Source organism: Dipodomys merriami, unplaced genomic scaffold (genome assembly GCF_024711535.1).
Source record: "Dipodomys merriami isolate MVZ:Mamm:240054 unplaced genomic scaffold, mDipMer1.0.p SCAF_35, whole genome shotgun sequence".
NCBI lineage: Eukaryota > Metazoa > Chordata > Mammalia > Rodentia > Heteromyidae > Dipodomys > Dipodomys merriami.
Window position 1 is genome coordinate 12,968,960 of NW_027205048.1, and position 23,590 is coordinate 12,992,549.

A 23,590-nucleotide genomic window follows, 5' to 3' on the forward strand; every position below is an offset into this window, starting at 1 on the left:
TTCCGTAGGCGCGAGGGGGCGTGGTCTAGGAAGGAGGGGCGGGGATCGAGAGGAGAGGGGCGGGGCCCCGCTCCACCCCCCTCGGCTCCACCTAGCCCTGGCTGGCGCGCCCGCTCTGGCCAGAGCCGTGCAGTTTGCGGTCCCAGCCGGCAGCGAGATGCCAGCGAGCGGAACGTTTGGGCTGCTGCGCCACAGCCGGCTGGTGAGTGCTCGGTGGTGAACTGGCTGGGGATCTGGTGCGTCCTCGCTGGCTAGGCCCGCTAACGGGATGGAGCCGCCCGCGGCGCCCCACCGCGCGCCCCGGGCCTGGCGCCCCGCGGGCATTCGGTTCCCTCGCGGGAGCCGGGGTGAACAGCTGGTGGGAAGCGGGCCGGGCCTGGTCTAGAAGCTTCCTGGACGATGCACGCACCTTGCTTGTAATGGGTGGGTCGCGACAGCGACGTGTCCTTTGGCTTGGTCACCGCCTTCGAATCCCGGATCTCCGGAGGTGTTTTGCAGAAGTGTCACCTCGAGGGGCCTCGGCCCGCCTTCTCCCCGAGAACGCTCCTCTCCGCCCGAGCCTGGCCAGGGGTGCGGGCGCGGTCCCATTCCGAGCTTACTTAGCTTCAAGGGAGAGCCCTCCCCCCCCACACACACACCTGTCTCCCATCGGGGGCCACCGTGGCCCTGGGAAGCCCTTTTCTGGTCTTGTTCCCCGGGACTCAGCCTCTTCTTGTAGCTGCCTGCACCGTGGACCGACGCAAACTGTCCCCGTGGCCGTCGTCACGGCTACATTAAATACCCTTAATCCTCTCCAGCTTCCTAGAAGCGTTGCACGGTTGGAGACACTTAGGTTTGTCAGAGTCAGTACTTCATTGCTGACGCTTGCTTTTCACTTTACTCCTTTTTTTTTTTGGTCGGGTGTGGGGCTTGAACTGAGGAGGGCCTGGGCGCTGTCCCTGAGCTTTCTTGTGCTCAAGGCTAGCACTCTACCACTTGAGCCAGGGCACCATAACTGGAGATAAGAGTCTCTCCCCGGGATTTTTTTTTCTGCCTGGGCTGGCTTCCAAGGAGATTTATTTACCACGAGCTGTCCTGTGTGCTTTGTGGACTCACTGCTTCTGATTTTCTTTTAATTTTATTGTAAAGGTGATGTATAGAGAGGTTACAGTTGACATAAGTCAAATAATAAGTACATTTCACTTTGAACAGTGTCACCCCTTCCTCATTTTCTCCCAGATTTTCCCCTCATAACCCTCTTCACACCCAAGTTTTTCTCACAAACATCCTAGTAAATACTGATTTGATCTTGCAGATGAAGAGAGTTCTGAAAAGGATTAAGGGACTTGACAAAGGTTAAAAAGTGATGAAACAGCTATTCAGATAGGAATGATAAACCTAATTTACCATACTACTACCACCAATCCTTCCTTACAGACATTGGAAAGCTACTTTGGATTTGCTAGTTCCGGTTTGTAATCCTTCATAGTTTCTAGAGCTCTTTTGCAAAGATTAGCATTTGTAATTGACTAAATGTTGTCCATGAGGGTGAAGAAAGTGGATTTTTTTAAACTTGGATTTGGAGCCAGGTTCTTTCACTACCTATGCCATTACAACCATGGTTCAATTACTGAATCTCTATGGGTCTCAGTTTTTTGGTCTGTAAAATGGAAAGAATAATAACACTTCATGGGGTTGTTTTGAAGACTAAATGAGTTCTTTATGTTCATGGAAGGCACTTAGAATTTAGTAGTACCCAGCATGTTTTCAGTAAAGGTTAGCTCTTACTGCCACATGCAGTAAGAGAAGACATAGCAGAGATGTAAACAGCCTACCTTTGGAAAGTGTATCTTTCACTTGAAGGAGTTAAAACTCTGGCCACGTATTTATAGGCATGGAACAAATCCTGAAGAAACCATAGTGAGCCGGTGAGTTTAAAGAATGAAGACTAGGACCACTGAGAGAGGATATAAAAGTGTTCTGGAAGTTGATTTTTTTTTTAGAACATAAGAGGTTTAAAAAAAAGAGCAGACACTATAGCAAAGGGGAATGAGTTTGTTTAAAGGAATTCATGATATTTTAGAGTTGTGGAGAGCCACTGAGGGCATAGCACCACCAAGACAGTTAACCAGAGCTAAAGTATAGGTGCATTGCTATAGTAGCAGGTGCCACAGGACATAGGAAATCACAAGGTAGGGCTAATTTGGGTCCCTATCCAGAGATAAATGGAGAACGCACTTTTTGTTGAATGCCTAGACCAGGAACAGTATTTTACATACATTGTCCCATTTCCTGATATGATAGGTAATGATGGCTTGATTTTGCAAATAAAGACAGGTCTTCCCAGTGTTCTCAGGCCACACAGCCTTCGGGTTGCAACGCTGGCATCAGCGTACCTCTGCCTTATCAGATCTGTTCATCCTGTTCCTGCAGGAACAGTTTAGAACTGTTCAGAACTCCTCTACCCCATGTCCATTTCCTTTAAGCATCCCATTTAGGGGAGAATCAAACCATTAGTCAACCTGTGACTGCCACGCATTTTACCACCTCCGTGTTTTAGAAGAAGTGATTCCTGGAGAGTGTTCTTCAAGTGATTCCATTCAGTGACTCTTCCTGAGAGGATGATCTGCCAGCCAGCAGCTTCCAGTCTGTATAGAAGTTTTGCTCAGCTGTTTGCTAATCATCATGCTAGCTAGCCCTGTGTGCTGGACATACATTTGACCTCCAGGTAGAAAAAGCTTGGGGATGCTGTGGTTTTAATGTGGCCACCAGAGTGCATATGTTGAAAACCCCACTGCAGAACTAGGAACTGGACCTCAGAGGAGGTGTTAAGATCATGGGGCATTGCCCTCTCGAGTCAATGACATTTTTATGAGATTCAGTTCTTTATAAGAGGACCAGTTCTTTGCTCTTTGTCCTCCTAGCATGGAGTAACATAGCTGAAAGGCTAGTGCCCTGATCTTGGACTTGCTGGTATCCAGAACTATGATGAAATATGTTTTTGCTGTTTAGTAACAACACACTGTGGACTATTGTAGCAGAACAGAACAAAATAGACTGTGATGACAAGCAAGTGAATTATTTGTGTACAGTAAAAGAGAAAGCACTTCTTGGGCCATTGAGTCAGGATGCTTGAATGTGAATTCTCTGTACCACCTGTGAATTCTCTGTACCACCTTTTAGCCTGTTGACCACAGACAAGTGACTTCCCCCTCTGCATCCATTTTCTCTCTGCCAAGTGGGAGAACAGCAGTATCAAATGAGATCCGGGATGCTATGTGCTAGGACAGCTCGTGATACCATAGATACTTGTGAACAATAGCTGTCCATGCAGTGGCCTGACTGAAAGAAGGGGCAGGCTGTCTTTATTTTATGCAAAGTATTTGACCAAGTCCTAAAGATGTAGAAGCTTACAACACAGTCCTTGACCTCAGGAGAATGGCATTTTTGATTGAGGAGATGGACATTAGGACTTTTTAAGACAGCAAATTGCTACTGCTAATAATGTGAGCACACTCAAGCAGAGGAGGTAGGACTTGAAGTCACTTGCCAGAGAAGTGATAGCATGGGTTTAGATAGGGCAGCAAAGGGGTAGAGATTCCAGGCCATGGATCCAGGAAAGTAAAGACTCTTCTCAATTAAGAAATAGTATGCCAGAAGAGCTCATGTTACTTAGTTTGTCAAGAGATGGAATGAGTTCCCACGGCAAGTCCCTGTCATATAATAGAGTTTGGGCCTCTGCGATACAGACTGAAGCAAGCACAGGCTTATCCTGCTCCTTCCTGCAGGACTTGCTCACACAGTTGCCACCACTCCCAGCTGACAGCCTTTTCTGTTCATAGCATGCAAGCTTGTAGAGCACTTATTCCTCCTCACCATAGGAGGAGCTGCTTTGTTGCAGATGTAAATATGATCTCGATTCCCATTCTTTTCTCCCTGGTGCCAAGGCCAAACATTTAAAAAGTCCTCTTCAGCAGCCATAGGATTCTTTCTCCTTGCTCTCAGGCTTCTTGTAGTGGCCTCAGTTCCTTCTTTCCTAAAGGTTAGACCAGAGTTTTTCAACCGTGGTGCTATTGCCGTTGGCTAGACCATTGTCTGCTATAGGAAGGTACCCTATGTGGCTTAGGATATTTTGAGCTATTCTGGTCCACTACCCACAAGATGCCAGAGCATTCCTGAACTGTGGCAGCTGGAAATGTCTCCAGACATTGCCAGTGTCTGCTGAGGGCAAGTTTACCCAATATAGTCTATATCATATTGCCTTGAGAGTGGAGAAAGGAGACCTCTATTCTTGCCACTTGGGAGAAAACTGGCCAAGTGTTTGCCATGGGCAGTTTGTTGACTCTAGAAATTGATCTGCTTTTGAAAGATTCCACCAGGGAGTGGAAATGGCTGTGAAAGGGCTTTGCAAGATAAAACAGTCAATAGCTTATAGAAGGAATTCATCAGATGAGACCTAAAGGAGCAGATAGCCCTGGAAAGTCTGCATGTGTAATCAAGCCCTCCACTAGCTTGCCACTGACTATTAGAAAAGAAGGCATATGAAAAGGACGCTGGAAAGATTTAGTAATTGAAGTGTTTCAACAGCACTTGAAAAGGTTTTTCAAAAGCTGTTCAAGGAGGGCTGGGAAGATAGCTCAGTGGTAGAGTGCTTGCCTTGCATGCCTGAGGCCCTGGGTTCGATTCCTCAGCACCACATAAGCAAAAAAAAAAAAAAAAGGCTGTTCAAGGAACAGGTGTAGAAAGTATCACAGAAGTCAAAGAGAAATCTGGATGCAGATGAGCATATGGGCAGCTGAGAGTAAGAAAGAGCAGAAGCCAAGTCTGAGACTTTGGAGTAGAGTACAGACATTCTGGGTAAATTTTGAAGGGAAGCAGAAAAGCAAAAGGGGAATGGGTGGACCTCAGTTTGAGGAGGCCTTACAGCTCATGTGCTATTGGACCTGAAGAGGGAAAAGACGGAGTAAAAAGTACCAGCTGAATTTGTATCCCCTCCTCCCCCATAAAGTAAAGGAACCAAACAAGTGACAACAATGCTAGAACTCATCTCTAACACAGACTCCCCTGTCTCAGCTCAGTGTCATCCTGACCTGCAGGCATTTACTGTACAACCTTGTCCTGGACCACTGGTGATCTGACTGCTACTCAAATGTTCTTTCTGCTGCATAGCCTGAGCTCCCTGAAAAGAAGGTGATCCAAGAAATTCCCCTTACCTCATCATAACGCGTTGGATCTAAATCATTTCACAATTAGAAAAGAAAAACTTTACATTGCAGAAGAATCCTACCATTTAAGACTTCTTCAGGAATAGAGAAAAGCAAATGTCTTCCTTCATGTTTATGAATGAGAACTTGCTGTTCTGGCCCAGGTCACATGGAAAGCAAGGCGGTCTCCTCTATGTTGATCCCTGGGCTCTGTACCCATCTGTTTTGACCCTATTTCACACCAGAGTGTTGGGGTATTTTGGGAGAATACCAAGAACAGAAGGCACCATTTGTGGAGAAAGCAAGCAGAGATTGGAGAGACTCCACAGAAGCCTGGCCTTGGGGAAGTGAAAGCAGGGAAGGGACCAGGAAAGGTAAAATGAGCTATGAGTGCTTCAATCAGATCTTAAGCTGAATATTCCACTTTCGGTCAGAGTTAAGTAAAAACAAACAACCCATAGAGAAAAAGATTGTGAATCCTTTAGCTGTTAGAAGAAGAAAGGAACACTTCATCATTTAATGTACAGTAGTTTCTCCTTACCTGTAACACATATGTGCTAAGCCATCCCCCCCTCGCCCCCTCCTCCCCCCTGGGAGTCGTGAAAGCAAACATAGTATGGAACCCTCAGTGTACTATAATTTTTTTAAGGTGAACTGCTTTGTGGCTTCTCTCGAGCATTTCTAGATTCACTTCTCTTGCTCTTTGGGGCCTTTGTTAAGTAAAATAAAGGTCACAAAAATCAAACAAAAGCAATGTAGTAGCCAGGAGCCAATGACTCACACTTGTAATCCTAGCTACTCAGGAGGAAGTGGTGTTGTAGTTTAAAGTCAAAGAGCAGTAGCCTTGAGCACAAAAAGGCTCGGAGACACTGTCTAGGCCCTGCGTTCAAGCCCCATGACCGACAAAAAATTAAAAAAAAATAATAAAGCAATGTTGCATTACATTTCCTAGTCTGGCAGGTAGAGCATACTAGACAAAACCTAACAAATCCTGGCTGTCTTCCTCCTCCTTTTCCTCACAGGGAACTTGGAAGGCACCAGTCACCCAGGGCATGCAGGAGGAAACAGCCACTGCAGTTCCAACAACTCACTGTACCACAGCACTGTCTCTACATTGTCCACAGACTTAGGTTGAGTTATAATCTACGTTAGATATTGTTCCAGAAACCTGCAAAGCTACTTATATGCCATGTTGATCCATATAAACCCACTTTTATGTGCTAAATTAACCTCAGGCAATAACAATGAGTAAAACTGAAACAGATTACCCTTTAATCCTGCGCTTGTTATCGTAAAGGAAAAGAAAACAAACCAAAACCACCATCCATTTACTCAGCTATCACTATAACAAATACCTGGGATAATTTATGAAGGGAAGTTTGGCTGGCCACTGTGGACAGACACATTCCACTGTGCATGAGTTAGAGCCAGCCTGAGGAGGAGTGGACTTGAACAGTACAGGCAGGAGACAGGATGCACACTCCCCACACTGACCAGCCATTGAGTGCCTGCTTGCTTTCTCTGTAGCTCACCTGCCTCACATCTGCTCACCACTGGAAACCACCTCTCCAGAAATTAGTTTTATTCAAGGGACAGCCCCTGAAGAAGATGAAGGGGAGCTAGAGGATAGCTGTCTTAGAGTTGTGTCTGAAGGGACTCAGGTACACAAAAGGGCTTTTGTAGGGAGAGAGAAGAGATACCCAGAATGGGACAGGAGTACCGTACTGAGGTGCACATCTAGACTTCAGGTGCACATCTCCAGCGCAAAGCCTGTTTTCCCTCTTCTTCCAAAATACCGCAGTGGTGGCAGCCAGTCTTTGTCTTCTAAGGCAGCCCTTTAAATATATACATGGCTTCCTTACAAGTTAAACAGTTAACTCTGCTTGTAGTTACAGTAGAGCAGTAGCCAATGGCAGGTGTTAGATACACATTTTGCTGTTACCTGAAGGTCATCAGGTATTTCAGGTTCTGTAAATCTAGAGGAAAGCCACTACTTAGTAAATCCATGTCATTTTACGTTTCCTTACATTAGAAATGCACGACTCTGACACACAAGAGAGATAGATTTCATCATCATTTCCATTTACTTTTGCACAAAAGGGTGAAATGCCATTATTCTCCGCAGGCACCCCCTCCAGGGCAGTTCCTAGGCTTTGATGCAAATCCAAACCTTCCCTCTTCCTTATCAAGGAGCTTGGCTCACAGTCTAAGTACAGTTGATAAGTACAATTGATAAGTACCAAGATAAGAAAGGGGCCATTCCCTAATTCTGTCACAGGTTTATTTTTCTTTTCACTTAGCAATTATGAAAGTATTTTTCTAACTTCATCAACGCTTTATCACCCTAACTTGGCTAGCTGGTAACAGTGCCAGTAGCAGTACAGGTAACAGCTACAACTGAGCTAAGTAAAGAAAATATTCCACAAAACCAAATACACTTTCGCCTGACAAAAAAAAAGAATACATTTTCTCATACTCAGAAATAGCTGGCCTTGTAGTTTTAGGATACGTACTTCTAATTCAAGCCTTTCAACTTCTACCACAGTTGGATATAAGCACATATGAACTTATGTACTGTCAGTTGTGTGTTTTAAATGTGTACATAAATGCAATCATCCCACACAGAACCTCTTGCTTTATTTTCTCAGTGTTACATTTTTTTTTCAAGATTGGTCCATTATAGATCCATGTAGCGCCATAGTTCATGTAAACAGCTGTGATATACTCTTGGATTTTTGTTCCACAATTTATATATTCCTTTATTGATCGATTACTAGATTTTTTTTAACTTTTCACCTTTACAGATTTTACTGCATCTTTTATTTACATTTGTCTACTTGTGCATGTGAACTAAAGTAGAATTTCTGGGCTTTCTACAGATGTGGTGTCTGAACAAGCTTCATGCTGCTATAACGTAATTCCATAGACAGGGATAGCCATTTGTTTTATAGGGAATAGACATAGTTCTCTCACAGGTTCTGGATGCCGGGATGCCCAAAACCAGCAGACTAGTTGTCACTTCACATGACAGAATGCAGAAGGGCAAGTGGGTTGAACGTTATGTGAAGCCTCTTAATTCCTTTCCTCGTGGCCTCTCAAAGACCCTGCTCAGTAACATCATATCAGCCATTAAGTTTAAATGCCTCTGAACCCAATTTTGAAGTCTTTAACTTTACTGTCACTAAACCATCCAAAATGATTGCACCAGTGACATACACTCAAACCACAGCCTAGACTCTGTCCCTCTGCCCTCACCTTTCCTAAGTGGTAGCTGGGCATAGGGGAGAGATGACAGGAGGAAAGAAAGATGACAGCTAGACAGACAAGGAGGAAGGGGCAGTCATGGGGAGCAGGCACAAGAGCGTTGGCAGGAGGATGTGCTCAGCTGCAGCTGTGTGGACAGCAAGTAAGTGGAAGCCTGAAAAGCATGGAGATGTCGGTGACCTGACCGAGGACTCCACTAATGGTGGTGGGGAGTGAACCAGCAAGTATGGCCATGTTTTGATGAGGTTTGACTGTGGAGGGGAGGAGAAAGAATGTGGAATTAGAGGGGCAGGTGGAGTGAACACAGTAATCAGAGCAAGTTCTCATGCTGAGAGAAGTTTGAGTGAGAGGGAAAAAGGATGGCTAAGGATCCTGAGAGGATGAGGAGGATAGACCTGGGGAAGAGTAAGAGAAGTGGCTGTTCTTAAGAGGAAAAACAATGTTTACTGTGAGAGGAGAGGAGAGGTGTATGAATTTGGCATGAGGACTCGAATAGGTTCCTACTGAAGATGTTTATTCTTTTTTTTGCCAGTCCTGGGGCTTGAACTCAGGGCCTGGGCACTGTCCCTGTGCTTCCTTTGCTCAAGGCTAGCACTCTACCACTTGAGCCACACTGCCACTTACAGCGTTTTCTGTTTATGTGGTACTGAGGAATCGAGCCCAGGGCTTCATGCATGCTAGGCAAGCACTGTACATGAAGCCACATTCCCAGCCCCCTATTGTGGGTGTTTATTCTAACACAGGAGAGGTTGTAGGCTGGCAGTGAGGGGTGAAATTTTGAAGACAGTCAGATTTGAGGTGATTATTTCAGAACATGAGAGAAGGACTGAGCAAAGAAACATGAATCTGGGCAGTGGTGGACACTTAGGTTCAGGGTATGGCTGTGAATTTAGGGTTGTCTCAGATGGTCATCTGTGACAAAAGTCACTGAGCACTGAACAAGTGATTCTATAACGTACCAGCACTGGGAAGAGGCAAATAATATGCTCAGATCTGTGCATATTATCTTCCACATATTTGTGTCAGAGAGGAAGGACCCTGGAGGGCACACTCACAGAGATCTGATGACAGTGGGCATTTAGAGTGGAATTCGTATTGAGGAATTCCCTTGGCAGAGGATCACTATGTCTTTATCTGAAGCTTTCCTACTAGGTCTTCCTGTGCCTTTCATGTATTATGACAGCTTCTAGATTATAAGGAGATTTAAGAACACTTGGGACAACACTTCGTTATGCAGGAGCAATGTTTGAACTTAATGACTTAACTAAAGCCTTACCAGATCATTCCATGTTCAGGAGTTCTTACCTTTTGGGGCCATGAGTAAAGGGTATAGAGCAGACACAGCAATGTAGTAAAGTTTATAAACCTTTTCTACAGATGTCTTAAAATGCATCAAATAGAAGAGAAATCAGCTGGGTGCCAGTGGCTTACACCTTTAATCCTGGCTACTTAAAAGGCTGAGATAAGAGGATCATGGTGCCAAGGCAGGAAAGTCCATGAGACTCATATCTAATGAACTATAAAAGAAAAAAAAAAACAGGAGGGGAGCTGTGGCTCAAGTGGTTGAACACTAAAGCTCAGGGACAGCATTCAGGCCCTGGGTTCAAGCCCCAGAACTGGCAAAAAAAAAAAAAAAAGGAAGAAATATAAAGAAATCAGTTACAATTAAAGTTATAAGACTTTTAAAATTTCATATAATGATATATACTTTCCAAATAATCTAGTAGCTAGATTTTTGAAGTGATAATGAGCACAAACAATATTTTAACATAGTTTACTGTTATTATTAAGGTATTGTACAGTGAACTTACCATTTCATAAATCAGGTAATGAGTACATTTTTTATATCACCCCTTCCTTTGCTTTACCCCCAGTCTCTCCCACATAAACAATATCTTAAGCCATAAGCAGCAACTCAGTATAATAGCTGTATTTCTTTGAGGGCAGAGTCACAGATAGTGCTAATTCTACCTTATCTTGCTCATACTCGTAATAGCAAGAATAGCTTCAATGAAATAAAATATTTCCCCTTCCCATCTAAGGTCATGGATGTTCTTTCTCTGTCCACAGTGCAACAGAACTCTGGTCAATCCTGTAGGAAACAGATCAGAATTGAGCTCCAAAAAATATTTGGCAAGACATAAATAACCATTATTCCATTCAAGTAGCAATTGCTGCCCTGTACAAAAAAATGTGATGATGTGGTGCAATGGGTTATAACTGTGGAAAATCATTTTGATGGAGTGGACACCAAAGCCACAGCAACCACAGTCAACCCCAGAGGGCAGGGGACATCAGAAACCAGCCAAAATCCCAGCTGTGCACTGACAGGCAAGGAAAGCACACATTTCCTCGATCCTATTAAAGAGAACAGACAGAGTATGTTTTAATGCTTTGGCTGAAACCAGATTCCATTCACTTAGCATATAGTCACTGTCTTACAGAAAGCATCTTCAGTAATCACACTCTATGTTGTATGCCATGTCTTACCTTTCTAAGCACATTCCCTCTGAAATCATCACTGTGTTGAGCTGCCATATACTTTGGCAGCAGCAGGATTGAGAGTAAGTGGCTCTCAGTTGTGTCAGCAGGAAATAGGTATTATCAAGGTCCACCTGCTTGTTGAGTTGCTCAGTGGTGGGTTTTCTTTTAATGATTAACTTATGTACAAAGGTGACATAAAAGACAGAAAGGATTCTATAGTGGGCTTGGTGAAGTAAATAATCTCCCCTAGAAATAAGAAATTCAAGCAATTGGGCTGGGAAGGTGGCTCAGTGGTAGAATACTTGCCTTGCATTGCCTGAGGCCCTGGGTTCGATTCCTCAGTACCACATAAGCAAAAAGAAAAAAGCCGGAAGTGGCGCTGTGGCTCAAGTGGTAGAGCGCTAACCTTGAGCTGAAGAGCTGAGGGACAGCGCCCAGGCCCAGAGTTCAGACCCCACGACCGGACCCCCCCAAAAAAAAAAAAAAGAAATTCAAGCAATTCATTTGGTTATTTGTTTTGTTTTATACCAGTCCTGGGGCTTGAACTCTGAGCCTGGGTACTGTTCCTGAGCTTTTGTGCTCAAGGCTAATACTCTACCACGTGAGCCACACCTCTGCTTCTGGCATTTTGGTAGTTAATTAGAGATACAAGTCTCAGACTTTCCTTCCTGAGCTGCCTTCAAACTGTAACTTCAGATCTTAGCCTCTGAGTAGCATGAACCATGGATGCCCAGCTATTGTTTGAAAATGGTTAGGCAAGTTCCACAGCACTTTGGGACAATTTGTTGGTTCAGGCTTTCATTCATCCAAATTCATTGGGGATACACATAAGACTACAGCATCTGCACTGGGCAGAATTGCTTCAGGTATCTGTTGTCCCTTCTCTGTGTTTCCACTCTTTCCCCCAGTCTATTTTCTTTGTGGCAGCAGCTACCTTTTTCTTCTTTCAGTCTCTTGCATGTTTCTTCTCATCCTGAGCTCCATTTTCCCCTTATTTTCCCTTTTTCTGGCTGGTTTATTTAAAGCATTTAATGCTGGTAATGGAGATTCAGACAGTGATACACTAATCTATGTTTAGAAGATACCTAAAGTAAGCTTCCTTATTTAGGTGATATGAAATGTAAGAATGGAGCTGGAATGTAGCTCAGTGGCAAAGTGCTTGCCTAGCAAGGGCAACGTCCTGGGTTCGATTCCCAGTACCAAAAAAAAAAAAAAAAAAAATGAAAAGAAAAGAAAAGAAAAGTTAACAAATGTAAGAATGGACTATCAGACTATTTCCAAAGAGACTCATATTTAAATTTCTCCCTTCTTTCTTCTCTGTTTCATTGGCTGTTTCCTAAAGCTAAGAAGAAACTTCCCAAGTTGCCTGTCTTCATGGAAAATTCCTCCACATGTCCTAAAATCTTCCCAGTCAGAAGCTCTACTCAAACTAAAGAATAATGAACTGTCCTGCGCACCACTGCAGATGTTTTCAGATGAAGAGAGGATGATGCAGGAAGTCGGTCAGTGTCTCCCACCTGTTCCCACTGCGTTACTCTTCTGGTCATTTCTTGGGTCTATCATATACCATGACATATGACAGTAGAAGATATGCTCATCTAAGTTTATGAATGGGGTTTTGTTGTTTTTGTTTATTTGGTTGGTTCTTTTAGAGTATTCTTTGGTTTGGTTTGGTTTTTGTTTTGCCTTTGAAACAGTCTCACTATGTTGTTCAGGCTAGTCTCAAACCCCTGGCTCAAGTGATTCTCTTGCGATAGCTTCCCAAGTACCTGAATTACAGGTGCACCAATAAAGTTTTGTTTGTTTCTTTTTCTTTCTGGCAGTAGTGGAGATGGAATTTAGGGCCTTGCACTTGTTAAGTAGGCTCTCTATCACTTAGCTACCCTTCCAGCCCCATTTTGCATTGGTTTTCAGAGTTGGGATTCATGCCGAGCTTCGATCCTCCTACTTGTGCTTCCTGGTGCACTGGGATAATGGGGGCCTACGGCTACACCCGGCCATTGTGCTTCCACATAGCTGGGTAGCTGTCCCTGGCCAGGGCACTCAGACAGTGGTTGAAATGGACTGTCAATGTTTGCCTTGCTGGCCTTGAACTATAGTGCCCCAGTTTCTGCCTCACAACTAATGATGATTATAGGCTTGAGCCACTTGAATGGAAGTAATACATGTCCAAACTGTGAAAAACAACAACAGCAGAATACAGGCTATCTCAGCATCTGTTCCCTGGTTCCCTAGAGTTTTCCAGAAGCTGCCTTTCCAGTTTCTTACATAGCTTTAGAGTGTGGGCCTGTAACTACCAAATAGTTAGCCCAAAAGGACTAGGAGTTTGGAATACCATCTCCCCAACATACTCTCAAAACACTGGGAGTTTCCTGGAAAGATCTATCAGCGAATTCAGATTTCTATCCTGGATGTGGGCTAACTCTACTCTAAACTGTGTGGGAGCCTGAGGGTAGACTTAGGAGTATGCAAATTTTAAGCTTTTTACTGTTTAGCTCTGCTTCCCAGAATAAGGAGGTCATCTACCACTAGTATACAAAATATTGCAACATGTTGAAGTTTGTACCTTCTTGCACAAGACCAGTAAAAACCTTGGTGAATGGAACCTTGGGATCTGAACCTGGCGGAAGACTACAGGTCCCCTGATACCCCAAAGCTCAATTCCATGGTCTGGTCTCCGTTATTGCCTTGCTCCAGGTTGCAGCGGATTAAGGAGAATGCAGCCAGTGGCAAAACCAAGGGTACTGCTAACTATATGCAGGGTACAGACTTTGCACAACAAAGACTGTCCAGCTTCAAATCTCCATGGTGTGGAGATGGAAAAACATTGCTCTGGGTGGCCCTTGTTAGTCAGGCAGTGCTGGGTTTTTGCTGACCTGAGGAGGATCACAGTACAAAGCCAGCCCACACAGGGAAGTTCATGAGACTTTTATCACCAGTTAATCACCAAAAACCCGGAAGTGGAGCTGGGGTTCAAGTGGTAGAGTGCCAACCTTGAGAGAAAAAAACCCAAGGGAAAGTACCCGGGCATTCAGTTAAAGCTCTAGTACTAGCACAAGAAAAAAAAAAAAAAAAGGAAGAAGAAGAAAGAAAACCCCTATATGTGACCATTATCTATAAAAAGGCCCATGTTAGTTGGTATCGAGCTATAAGTGGAGAGGCCAGGCATGATGGCTCACTCTTGTAATACCAGGTAGGTGAGAAGTATAGGTAGGAGGATTGCAGTCTGAGGCCTGCCCAGACAAAAATGCTAGATCCTATCAAGAAAGTAATTAAAAAGCAAACAAGGGCTGGGGCACAGCTTACCTTAAAGAGTACTGATCAGCCAATGGGAAGTCCTGAGTTAAATCCCAGTACCACAATAAAGAGGAGGGGCAGTAGAGTGGAAGTTCAATGTGTCTTAAGATTCCTTTGTGTAAGATAGATATGTAGATAGATAGACAGACAGATAGATAGACAGACAGATAGATAGACAGATAGATAGATAGATAGATGCCTGTGTAGATAGAGTTTTCAAAGAAAAGTTTTCATTAAAAAATAGACTTTAAATTAGTTGTATTTGGGGATGACAAAGATAGCCAGTGTGGAGAATAGGCCTTCATTTTTTTTCATGTTTTATACTTTTTGCAGTATTTATATTTTTGTACCACATATATTTGTTATTCATTCTTTAGTGTCCTCAAGGGTAATAAAGGGGTATAGAGGAAATTATGTTTTTGTGGCTTTTTTTTAGTTCACAAGTTCTAATTAATGTGCCCATATAACTTACCTGTCTAAAAGTACAAATTTGTCAGCAAACTGTTAATGAATTGTTATAACCTTGACTAAAATGACTGCTGCTTGAGTGTATGTACACTGACCAGCAATTGTTTTTCCTACAGTTAAGAAATTTGCCCAGGACCAAGTGGCTCCTTTGGTTTCAACGATGGATGAAAACGCAAAAATGGAAAAGTCAGTAATACAAGGATTATTTCAACAAGGGGTATGTATCTCATAATCCTTCAACATCAGACATTTGTAAATACATTCTGGTGTGAAATGTCAAAAATACCTGTTCTCTTTTTTGATTGGGGTCCTAGTTCCCTGTTACTATTTATATAATTAAGGATTCTTAATTGAACTAACATTTTAAATTGGAAATAGGCTTTGTAATATAAGGAAAATGAGAGAAATATTTCTATAGACCTGTAGTTCTTAACTTGGAGCAGTTTTGCCCTCCCAGGATCAGGCTGCTGGCATCTGGGGACAGAGGAAAGGGAGATTACCAAGCCTCCTACAGTGTACAGGACAACTGTTGCAACTAAGACTCATCAGTTGCTGCAATACAGCATATACTTGGCCTGAATCCCTGTGTATATGGCAAACATGGATCAGGACAACAGGTTTCCTACTTTTTAGTGAAACAACAACGTATCATGTAGATTAAAGTAGAATTGCTCTGGCTGTGGCCAGGGAGAGGTGATTGGTATGGGGACTCCAGGAATGTTTTAAATATCACGACCTCCACTCCTGGTCTCAGCCTTGTCCAGACGTGCAAAGGAATTTGGGTACTAAGGATATCCTAGAGCTAATCACTGCTTTTGAAAGAGTATGGACTGAAATCTCATGTCATTCTGTTTGAAAAATAACCTCTGCCACTTAGCTGTCTCATTTCATTCCGTCCTGTTTTAAGGTGATCAGCTTTTGATGAGTTTTCCAATTTTACGTTGCCAGTAAAACTTTTGGAAAGTAGAAAATAGCGTAGAGCCACACAGGGCCAAACAGAAGGCCAATATGGAAGGCAGTTGGATTCCATGATCGTTTCACTGCCATTGTTCCAAGCTCTGGGCTTGGAAATTGCTGTCCTGTGGCCAGAGCACTGAGCAACCAACAACAGTCTTCATAAACTGCTCTTGCTTATAGTAGCCCTGACTCCTGACTCTACTGACCCAGTTCCTCGGCCATCTGTCATGTATTTCTCCTGGAGGAGAAACGACTGTCTTCACAGTAGGAATGTCTGACACCACCTCGAGATAATCCAATAGCTATCCTGCCTTTCAGTCTTGCAGCACATCCATTTCCCTCCCAAGTCTTCCACAAAGCATCACTTCTGGTTATGTCACATTTTATTCATTTTTTTCTTCCCCCATGTTGTGGTTCTTGTCAGCTAAGTCTTCCAAGCTGCAGACTGGAGCAATTCCAAGTACCTGGAGAAGAGTAGGAGCCTTAGCCTATATCTGTGACCTGGATCTTGAGTCATATATACACACATCCCCTATTCTGAAATGAGAACACTTACAAATGGAGTAGGACCAAGGACGTTTCATGTTGTAGACCTAGAAATGGAGACTGCACAGCCAGCCTTGCTCAAGATTATTGGTACACCTCAGCCCACACTTGGTCATGATTATCAGGTACCTGTGGCTTATCAAGTATGTCTCTAGTGAATGTCAGCGAGAACGTTGTCTGGTAACCATCCTGGACTTTCTAAAATGGCCCCCAAATGATCATTCAGTAATTATCTCTGCCAAAAAAAAAAAAAAAAAAGTCCGCCGGGCGCTGGTGGCTCATGCCTGTAATCCTAGCTACTCAGGAGGCTGAGATCTGAGGATCACGGTTCAAAGCCAGCCCGGGCAGGAGAGACTGTGAGACTCCTATCTCCAATAAACCACCAGAAAACCGGAAGTGGCGCTGTAGCTCATGTGGTAGAGCGTTTGCCTTGAGCTGAAGAGCTGAGGGACAGTGCCCAGGCCCAGAGTTCAAGCCCCACGACCAACAACAACAACAAAAAAACGTCCAAGTGGAAGAACCTGCTAGAAGAAACTAGGCAAAGAAAACTGTAAATATTGCCTCAATGGCTTGTTACTTTTCTGCCTTTACTTATTACATTCAGGTCAGTGTAAAGGGACTATGCTAAAAGACCAGAACACTTGCTATAGTTCTTGACATGAAGGGCCATTCACAGTGTGTGTGTGTCAGGTATTTTCTCATTCCATTTGCTTGTTTCACAAGGACTTTACCTCTTAATTTTGCTCTTTGCGGCTGCCAAAATCAATCAAATGATAGTTGTAGCATGTAATGTTGTCCTTTTCAAAAACCCAAAAGTTTTTGTTATAATTTTATTACTTATAGGAAAATAGTCATGCTGAATTCAAAGGTACAATTGATTTTTGAACTTCCTCTCGCAAGAAGTTCCCAGTACAAAATCAGCTTGTTAACCTGCACCTTTGCTTTCCTCCAGCTGATGGGAATTGAAACCGATACAAAGTATGGAGGAACAGGAGCTTCATTTTTTTCCTCTATCCTAGTGATAGAGGAATTAGCCAAAGTCGATGCATCTGTGTCTCTCATGTGTGACATCCAGAACACAGTAATTAACAAGCTGATTACAAAACATGGGACAGAAGAGCAGAAGGCCACCTATTTGCCCATTCTGGCTTCAGAAAAAGTGAGTTGAAAGAAGTTGTTGAAATAGATGGTCGTTTCCAAGTTTATAATGTTTTCAGAAGAAAAGTAGTTGCACATTGACTTTTATTACCCAAGACCACAGTTCAAGTAATCACATAATGTTCAGTAAGTTGAGCCTTTTAGAAAAACGTACTCTGTTCTTCATTTCCCACTTGGAAATTTAGGAAATAATCCTTAGATAACTTCTTTTTAGCCAGGAATGGTTGTGCAGATTCGTAATTCCTGCACTCCAGAAGCTGAAGCAGGAGGATTGCGAATTCAAGGCAGGAGGATTGGTAGTTTAAGGCTGGCCAAAGCTACATAGCAAGACTGTCTCAAAAAAAAAAAAATAGAAAACTTGAAAAAAGCGGGTTTTTGTGCCAATTCCATTTTCCAATGCCTTTGTTGGTCATTTAGTTAGCATTGAGATAGCTTTCTGCTATAATATTAGAAATAATTTAATCTATTTAAACATGTGGGATTTTTTGCTTAAACTCAGGGCCTGGGTGCTGTCTCTAAGTTCTTTTACCCAAAGTCAGCGCTTTACCACTTGAGCCACAGCTCCACCTCAAGCTTTTGAACCACAATCCTCAGATCTCAGCCTCCAAGTAGCTAGGATAATAGGTGTGAGCCACTGGTGTTTAGCTGGAATGTGTTCTTAAATACTTAAGTTGTCTTAGGCAAAATAGGATTCTTTGGGGGAAATAATTCTGTCAAAATGCTATTTTGATCACAGTCTGTTTTAAAGTACTAAGGTATAAACTACAATGTCCATTTTACATTAGCATTTGTTATGCAGAGGATAAATACAGTTGTTCATTTGATTTTCTTCTCACATATGTAGATAGGAAGCTTCTGCCTTTCAGAAGCTGAAGCTGGTAGTGATTCGTTTGCTTTGAAGACCAGAGCTGATAAAAATGGGAGTTACTATGTGATCAATGGGTCAAAGATGTGGATCAGCAATGCTGAACATGCAGGACTCTTCCTGGTTTTTGCAAATGTAGACCCTAGCTTGGTAAGTTTACAGCAAAACTTCTTTCCTCTCATCCTCCTCTTTTCTTCTTTCCATTTCCTGTGTAGGACTTTGTTTTAAATTCTTTGTTTTACGCAATACTGAAAAATGTGAAACTTGTACTATCATTTTTTACTCTCTTATTTATACTGTTATTTACTCTCCTAAAATAAATATTGTCGACACAATTATCAATCCCATTGTAGACCATATGTTACTTATCTAAGGTTATATAAGAAGCTAGTCTTTGCCAGGTGCTGGTAGCTCAGACCTGTAATCCCGCTACCCAGGAGTCTGAGATCATGGTTCAGAGCTAGCCTAGGCAGAAAAATCCAAGAGACTCTTATCTCCAAATAGCCAGTAAAATTGCTCTACTGGATGGAGGTGTGGCTCAAGTGGTAGACCACCAGCCATGAACTTTAAAAGGCCAGTTGAGAACATGAGACTCTTGAATTCAAGTCCTACTACTGGCAAAAATAAAGAAGTTAGTCTTTAGTTTTGTGGAATTTAAATTTTTCTTTATAATAAAGTCTTTAAATATCTGTATAGTACATTTACTTCAAAATACTTTTTCAGTTGAAAAAAGACATACAGCACAGTGCTAAACACATTTTTTGTCTTTTCACTAACATAGATATAATTACTTTGTTACAACTCTAAGATGGGTGCCAGAAGCTTATACCTGTAACCTAGCTCCTCAGAAGGCTGATATCTGAGGATTTTGGTTCAAAGCCAGCCCAGGCAGGAAACATCTATGAGGCTCTTATCTCTAAGTAAACACTAAAAATCTAGAAGTAGTCTAACTCAAGTAGTAGAGCACTGTACTAGCCTTGAGCAAAAATGTTCAGGAAGTTAGGCACTGGTGGTTTATCCCTGTAATCCTAGTACTCAGAAGGCTGAGATCTGAGGATTTTGGATCAAAGCCAGCCCAAGCAGAAAAAAGTCCCCATGAGACTCTTATTTCCAATTAAATTACTCAAAAACCAGAAGTAGAGCCATGGCTCAAAGTAGCAGAGTGCTAGCCTTGAGCAAGAGAGCTCAAGGACAGCACCCAGGCCCTGAGTTCAAGCTCCACAACCAAAAAAAATAGCTCAGGGACAGCATCCAGTCCTTGAGTTCAAGCCCCAGGACCAGCACGCGCATGTGCATGCACACACAAGCCCTCAAACCCTCGGCTCATATAATGCCTTATTATGAAAATAATTTTAATGTCTACTGCAGTTTCTGAAAAAGTAAAAGAAATGGTGAAGTTCTTGATTTGGTGGCTGATCATCTCTAATCTTTCTTGCCCATTTCTTTAGTTTTCATTTTATTTGAACTCTTACAATGAGGACAGTTTAAAAGTGCAAGTAATGATGGCATTTTCCATCATTTTAGGGCTACAGAGGAATCACTTGCTTCTTAGTAGATGGTGACACTGAAGGTCTTCACATTGGGAAACCAGAGAAGAAAATGGGCATCAGAGCTTCTTCCACCTGCCCGTTAACCTTCGAAAATGTCAAGGTGGGTACCTTAGGGTAATCAGCAAGGGACCATGGGAAATAAGCTTTGCACAGTAGGGAGGGGTGCAAGAGAGATGCCAGAACAGTGCGAGCAGTGGGCTTGCCCTGAGAGCTCCTCGCCAGTGCTCTGAGGTTAAGTCCGGGTCCAGGGCCCTTTCCACAGCAGTTCAGGCCCACAGCAATGAGAAGTAATCGCATTGATGTTTGTGACTCACATACCTCTGAACCATTTATGCTTGATAAGCTTGGCATTGGTTAAGCAGATGCTTTCCCTCTTGGGCCATGAACCACACACAGCTTCCGAGAAGGGAGTCTGGTATCAGCACACCAAAGGCCACAAGATGGGGTTGTTGCTCAGTGAGAATGGAGTGCAACCTGGCAGTACCCCACAAAACCAGATTTCTCAAACAGGTTGTTGACAGATTGTCCAGTGCTCCTAGCAGACCTGGATCTTTGTGGACATGTGCAGTGGGGGTGAGGGTGGGGAGGGGTTTAGTCTTTACACTACTGTTGTTTGGGCCTCACTGTTTCCCCTGCAACTGAACTCCCCCTTCCTATTCTTTGTTTTCTCCATTCTGCCCTGCTCCCTCTCCCAACTGACCCTATGACGAAGCTATGTCTTTGTTTGTTGTTCCTAGTGTTAACTTTATTCATCTGTCTCCTTCCTTCATTTTTCTCCTCCTCCTTTGGGCCCACGCATATGTACACACATGCACACACATGTGCACACATGTGCACACACACACACACACCTCTTGGTTGACAGTTATGAGGATGGTTCATCACAGCAGAAGAAATGTTTCTTGCTTTCATTTTTGAAAGGTACTGCATTCTTTTTGGTAGTTCTTAATGTTATCTTTCACTGTGAGTATATAGGCAGGAACCGGAGGAAGTAGTTCATTGGTATCATTGAACAGATTGTGCTGGGCCCTGGAGGATAACAGGAGTGGACAGCTTGGACTTGGGAAGTAGCATGGAGGGAGACCCAGGCATCAGCGGTGGTCTCACTGGAATTCAGTGAAGTACTGCACAGCAGTACAGCCGTTTCATAATTGGGAGCATGCATTCAGAGGCACAGATACTAGTCACATCCATTATACACTATACTATATATACTATGCTATATAAGTATATATATAATATATAGTATATATAGCATATATGGTATATATACTATATACTATATAGAGAGTATAGTGTATATATACATATAGTATAGTGTATATAGTATAGCTATACTATATTCTAGAGTATATTTAATATATATTGTGAAGATACATATTTACATGTTTATTTATCCATGCACACGCACACGCACACATATATGTGTATGTACTTGAAGTGATTTTGTCAAATTAAATTGAGAAATAAAAACACACTTGTCTCTCTAGGTTCCGGAAGCCAATATATTGGGACAAGTCGGGCACGGCTATAAGTACGCAATAGGAAGTCTCAATGAAGGTAGAATAGGAATTGCTGCTCAGGTAAGTCAAATTCCATAACAGAATCTAATTAAAATAGAAAAAGGAATGCAGTAAGATCAGTGGGTATGTGGAAGCTTGTGAACACAAGATGGCGCTCTTCCCTTGCATGAGATGAAAGAATGGGTAGGTTCTGGTCCTTTTCAAATTCCATTTGGTTAATTATTTATTGAGGAGCCAGAAAATGACTGAATCATAGTTGTTTTGCTTTGAGAGCATTCAAGAATTGAGTACGTGGATCAGAAACTTTTAAACTATATTATAAATTAAGTATGACACTTTTCTTAACTTCAAAATTTAATTCACTCCTTCAGAAAATTGTGTGTGTGTGTGTGTGTAAGTAAACGTGTAAATATGCCAGTACTGGGGACTTGAATTCAGGGCCTAGGTGCTGTCCCTTAGCTTTTTTGTGAGGGCTGGCACGCTAGCACTTAAGCCACAGCTCTACAGCCCAGAAGTTTTGGTTGTTTTTTTTTTTTTTTTCAGCTTAGAATAATTATTCTGCATGAGGATCTCTATAGATCTCTAGAGATATAAAAGATCTATTCCTTAGCATTTTTCATGGGAAGTTGAGCAATTTTTTGTGATGTATGAAACAAAGTAGTACCAGTTATATTTGTAAAATGAAATCTATTCTATTTCTTCCCATATTTGTCCTTTACAATGCACACTAAATGGTATTATTTTTTCCTGTATTGACAAATGAGTGAAGTTTTAGGTTCAGTTATACATTATGTCACTTCTATCGAATATATTTTCTTTATTTTTAGTCTGTATCTAAAATTCTAGAATCTATACTTTTAGATATACATTGATAAACATTAGTTATCAAAATAGTTAACTGTTGAATTATTACTGTAGATTTTTCTCTGGCTGTCTTACTTTGTTAGCACACTACCTTTTTTTCTTTTTTATTGTCAAGGTGATGTACAGAGGGGTTTCAGTTACTATTTACTTTTTTGTTGCTGAGAATTGAACCCAGAGCCTCGAACATGCTAATAAGCACCTGTCCTGCCATTGAGCTACACGCCAAGCCCCACGAATTATTCTTAGATCATGAGTTAATATAGGTTTCTCACAAAGCAGACAATATGTTACTAAAGAGTATTGGCATATGTATGCTTTTTAAAGGTTTTCTGTGATTTAACTTCATGATTTATAACATTAAAACTACAGTACTGGACCTCATTGTTCCCACACATAAATAATATAGATGTTTCTGGCAGTAAAATACATGGCATGGGCTTTAGCCTAATTACTCCAAGTTATCTCATAACCTAATTAAAAGTTAAGGTCAGACAGTGTCTCAGAGGATGTGTTTTAGAGAAAAAGACACATATAACTGTGAGAACTGAAGTCATCATCCTCCATATTCTGGCTGCAGAGAATTTGATTCTTCAGTGTGGAAAAAGGCAACATTTTACTGAGATGGAAAAAAAATCTGTTTTGATTGACAACTGACAACTGCTCCCAACACTCAGTAGACAGAAGAAGGAGGCTCAAGATCAACCTGGAGTGCATAGCAGGCCCAAAGCCAGCCTGGATGTATAGCGAGACCATGTCTCAAAGTATTTTTTTAAATCTTTATATCAAAATAGACTATTTTGGATACTTTAAATTTCACTTCTAATGTATAATGACATCATATTATCTCATAGCCAGAAATACAGTGAACCTGCTACCTCACCTAGGTCTAGGAATCTTGGGGGTGGAGAGGTGTTATGCATTTGATTTCTAACATATTCTGCTCTCTGGAGAGTTCAAAATAAATGCTACAAGAAAATGTGAAACACCGCATAGATGCTGGTGGCTCACGCCTGTAATCCTAGATATTCAGGAGGCTGAGATCTGAGGATTGCAGTTCAAAGCCAGTCCAGGCAGAAAAGTCCCTGAGACTCTTATCTCCAATAAATCACTCAAAAAAAGCCAGAAGTGGTGTTGTGGTACAAGTGGTAGAGTGCTAGCCTTGAACACAGAGAGATTCAGGGACAGACCCAGGCCCTGAGTTCAAGGCCCAGGACCAACAAAAAAAAAAAAAAAAGGGAGAGGAAAAAAAAGAAAATGTGAATGAACACTAATGAAATATTGATATGTTCACGGCATTTCCCCCAAAAGCTTTAACTATTGATTTCTTTTCTTTCTCTAAAACCTATGTAGTTTGACATAATTAGATAGTGATTTAATGGCCTCCTAATGTTGAAGTTTAGAAACCATTTCTAAGCTTGAATCGTTCGATAG

General features: G+C 42.2%; 1 protein-coding gene across 1 annotated transcript in view; it reads left to right on the top strand.

Annotated features, from left to right (window-relative positions):
• Window positions 1–95: 95 nt before the first annotated feature.
• Window positions 96–23,590, top strand: part of Acadsb (acyl-CoA dehydrogenase short/branched chain) — a 31,284-nt gene continuing 7,789 nt past the window's right edge. The window contains exons 1-7 of the mRNA XM_069988237.1: window positions 96–202; window positions 12,274–12,433; window positions 14,813–14,913; window positions 17,152–17,358; window positions 18,202–18,372; window positions 19,747–19,872; window positions 21,263–21,355. Coding sequence (XP_069844338.1) covers window positions 158–202; window positions 12,274–12,433; window positions 14,813–14,913; window positions 17,152–17,358; window positions 18,202–18,372; window positions 19,747–19,872; window positions 21,263–21,355 — 903 coding nt within the window. The 5' untranslated portion in view covers window positions 96–157. The remainder of the gene's footprint in view (window positions 203–12,273; window positions 12,434–14,812; window positions 14,914–17,151; window positions 17,359–18,201; window positions 18,373–19,746; window positions 19,873–21,262; window positions 21,356–23,590) is intronic.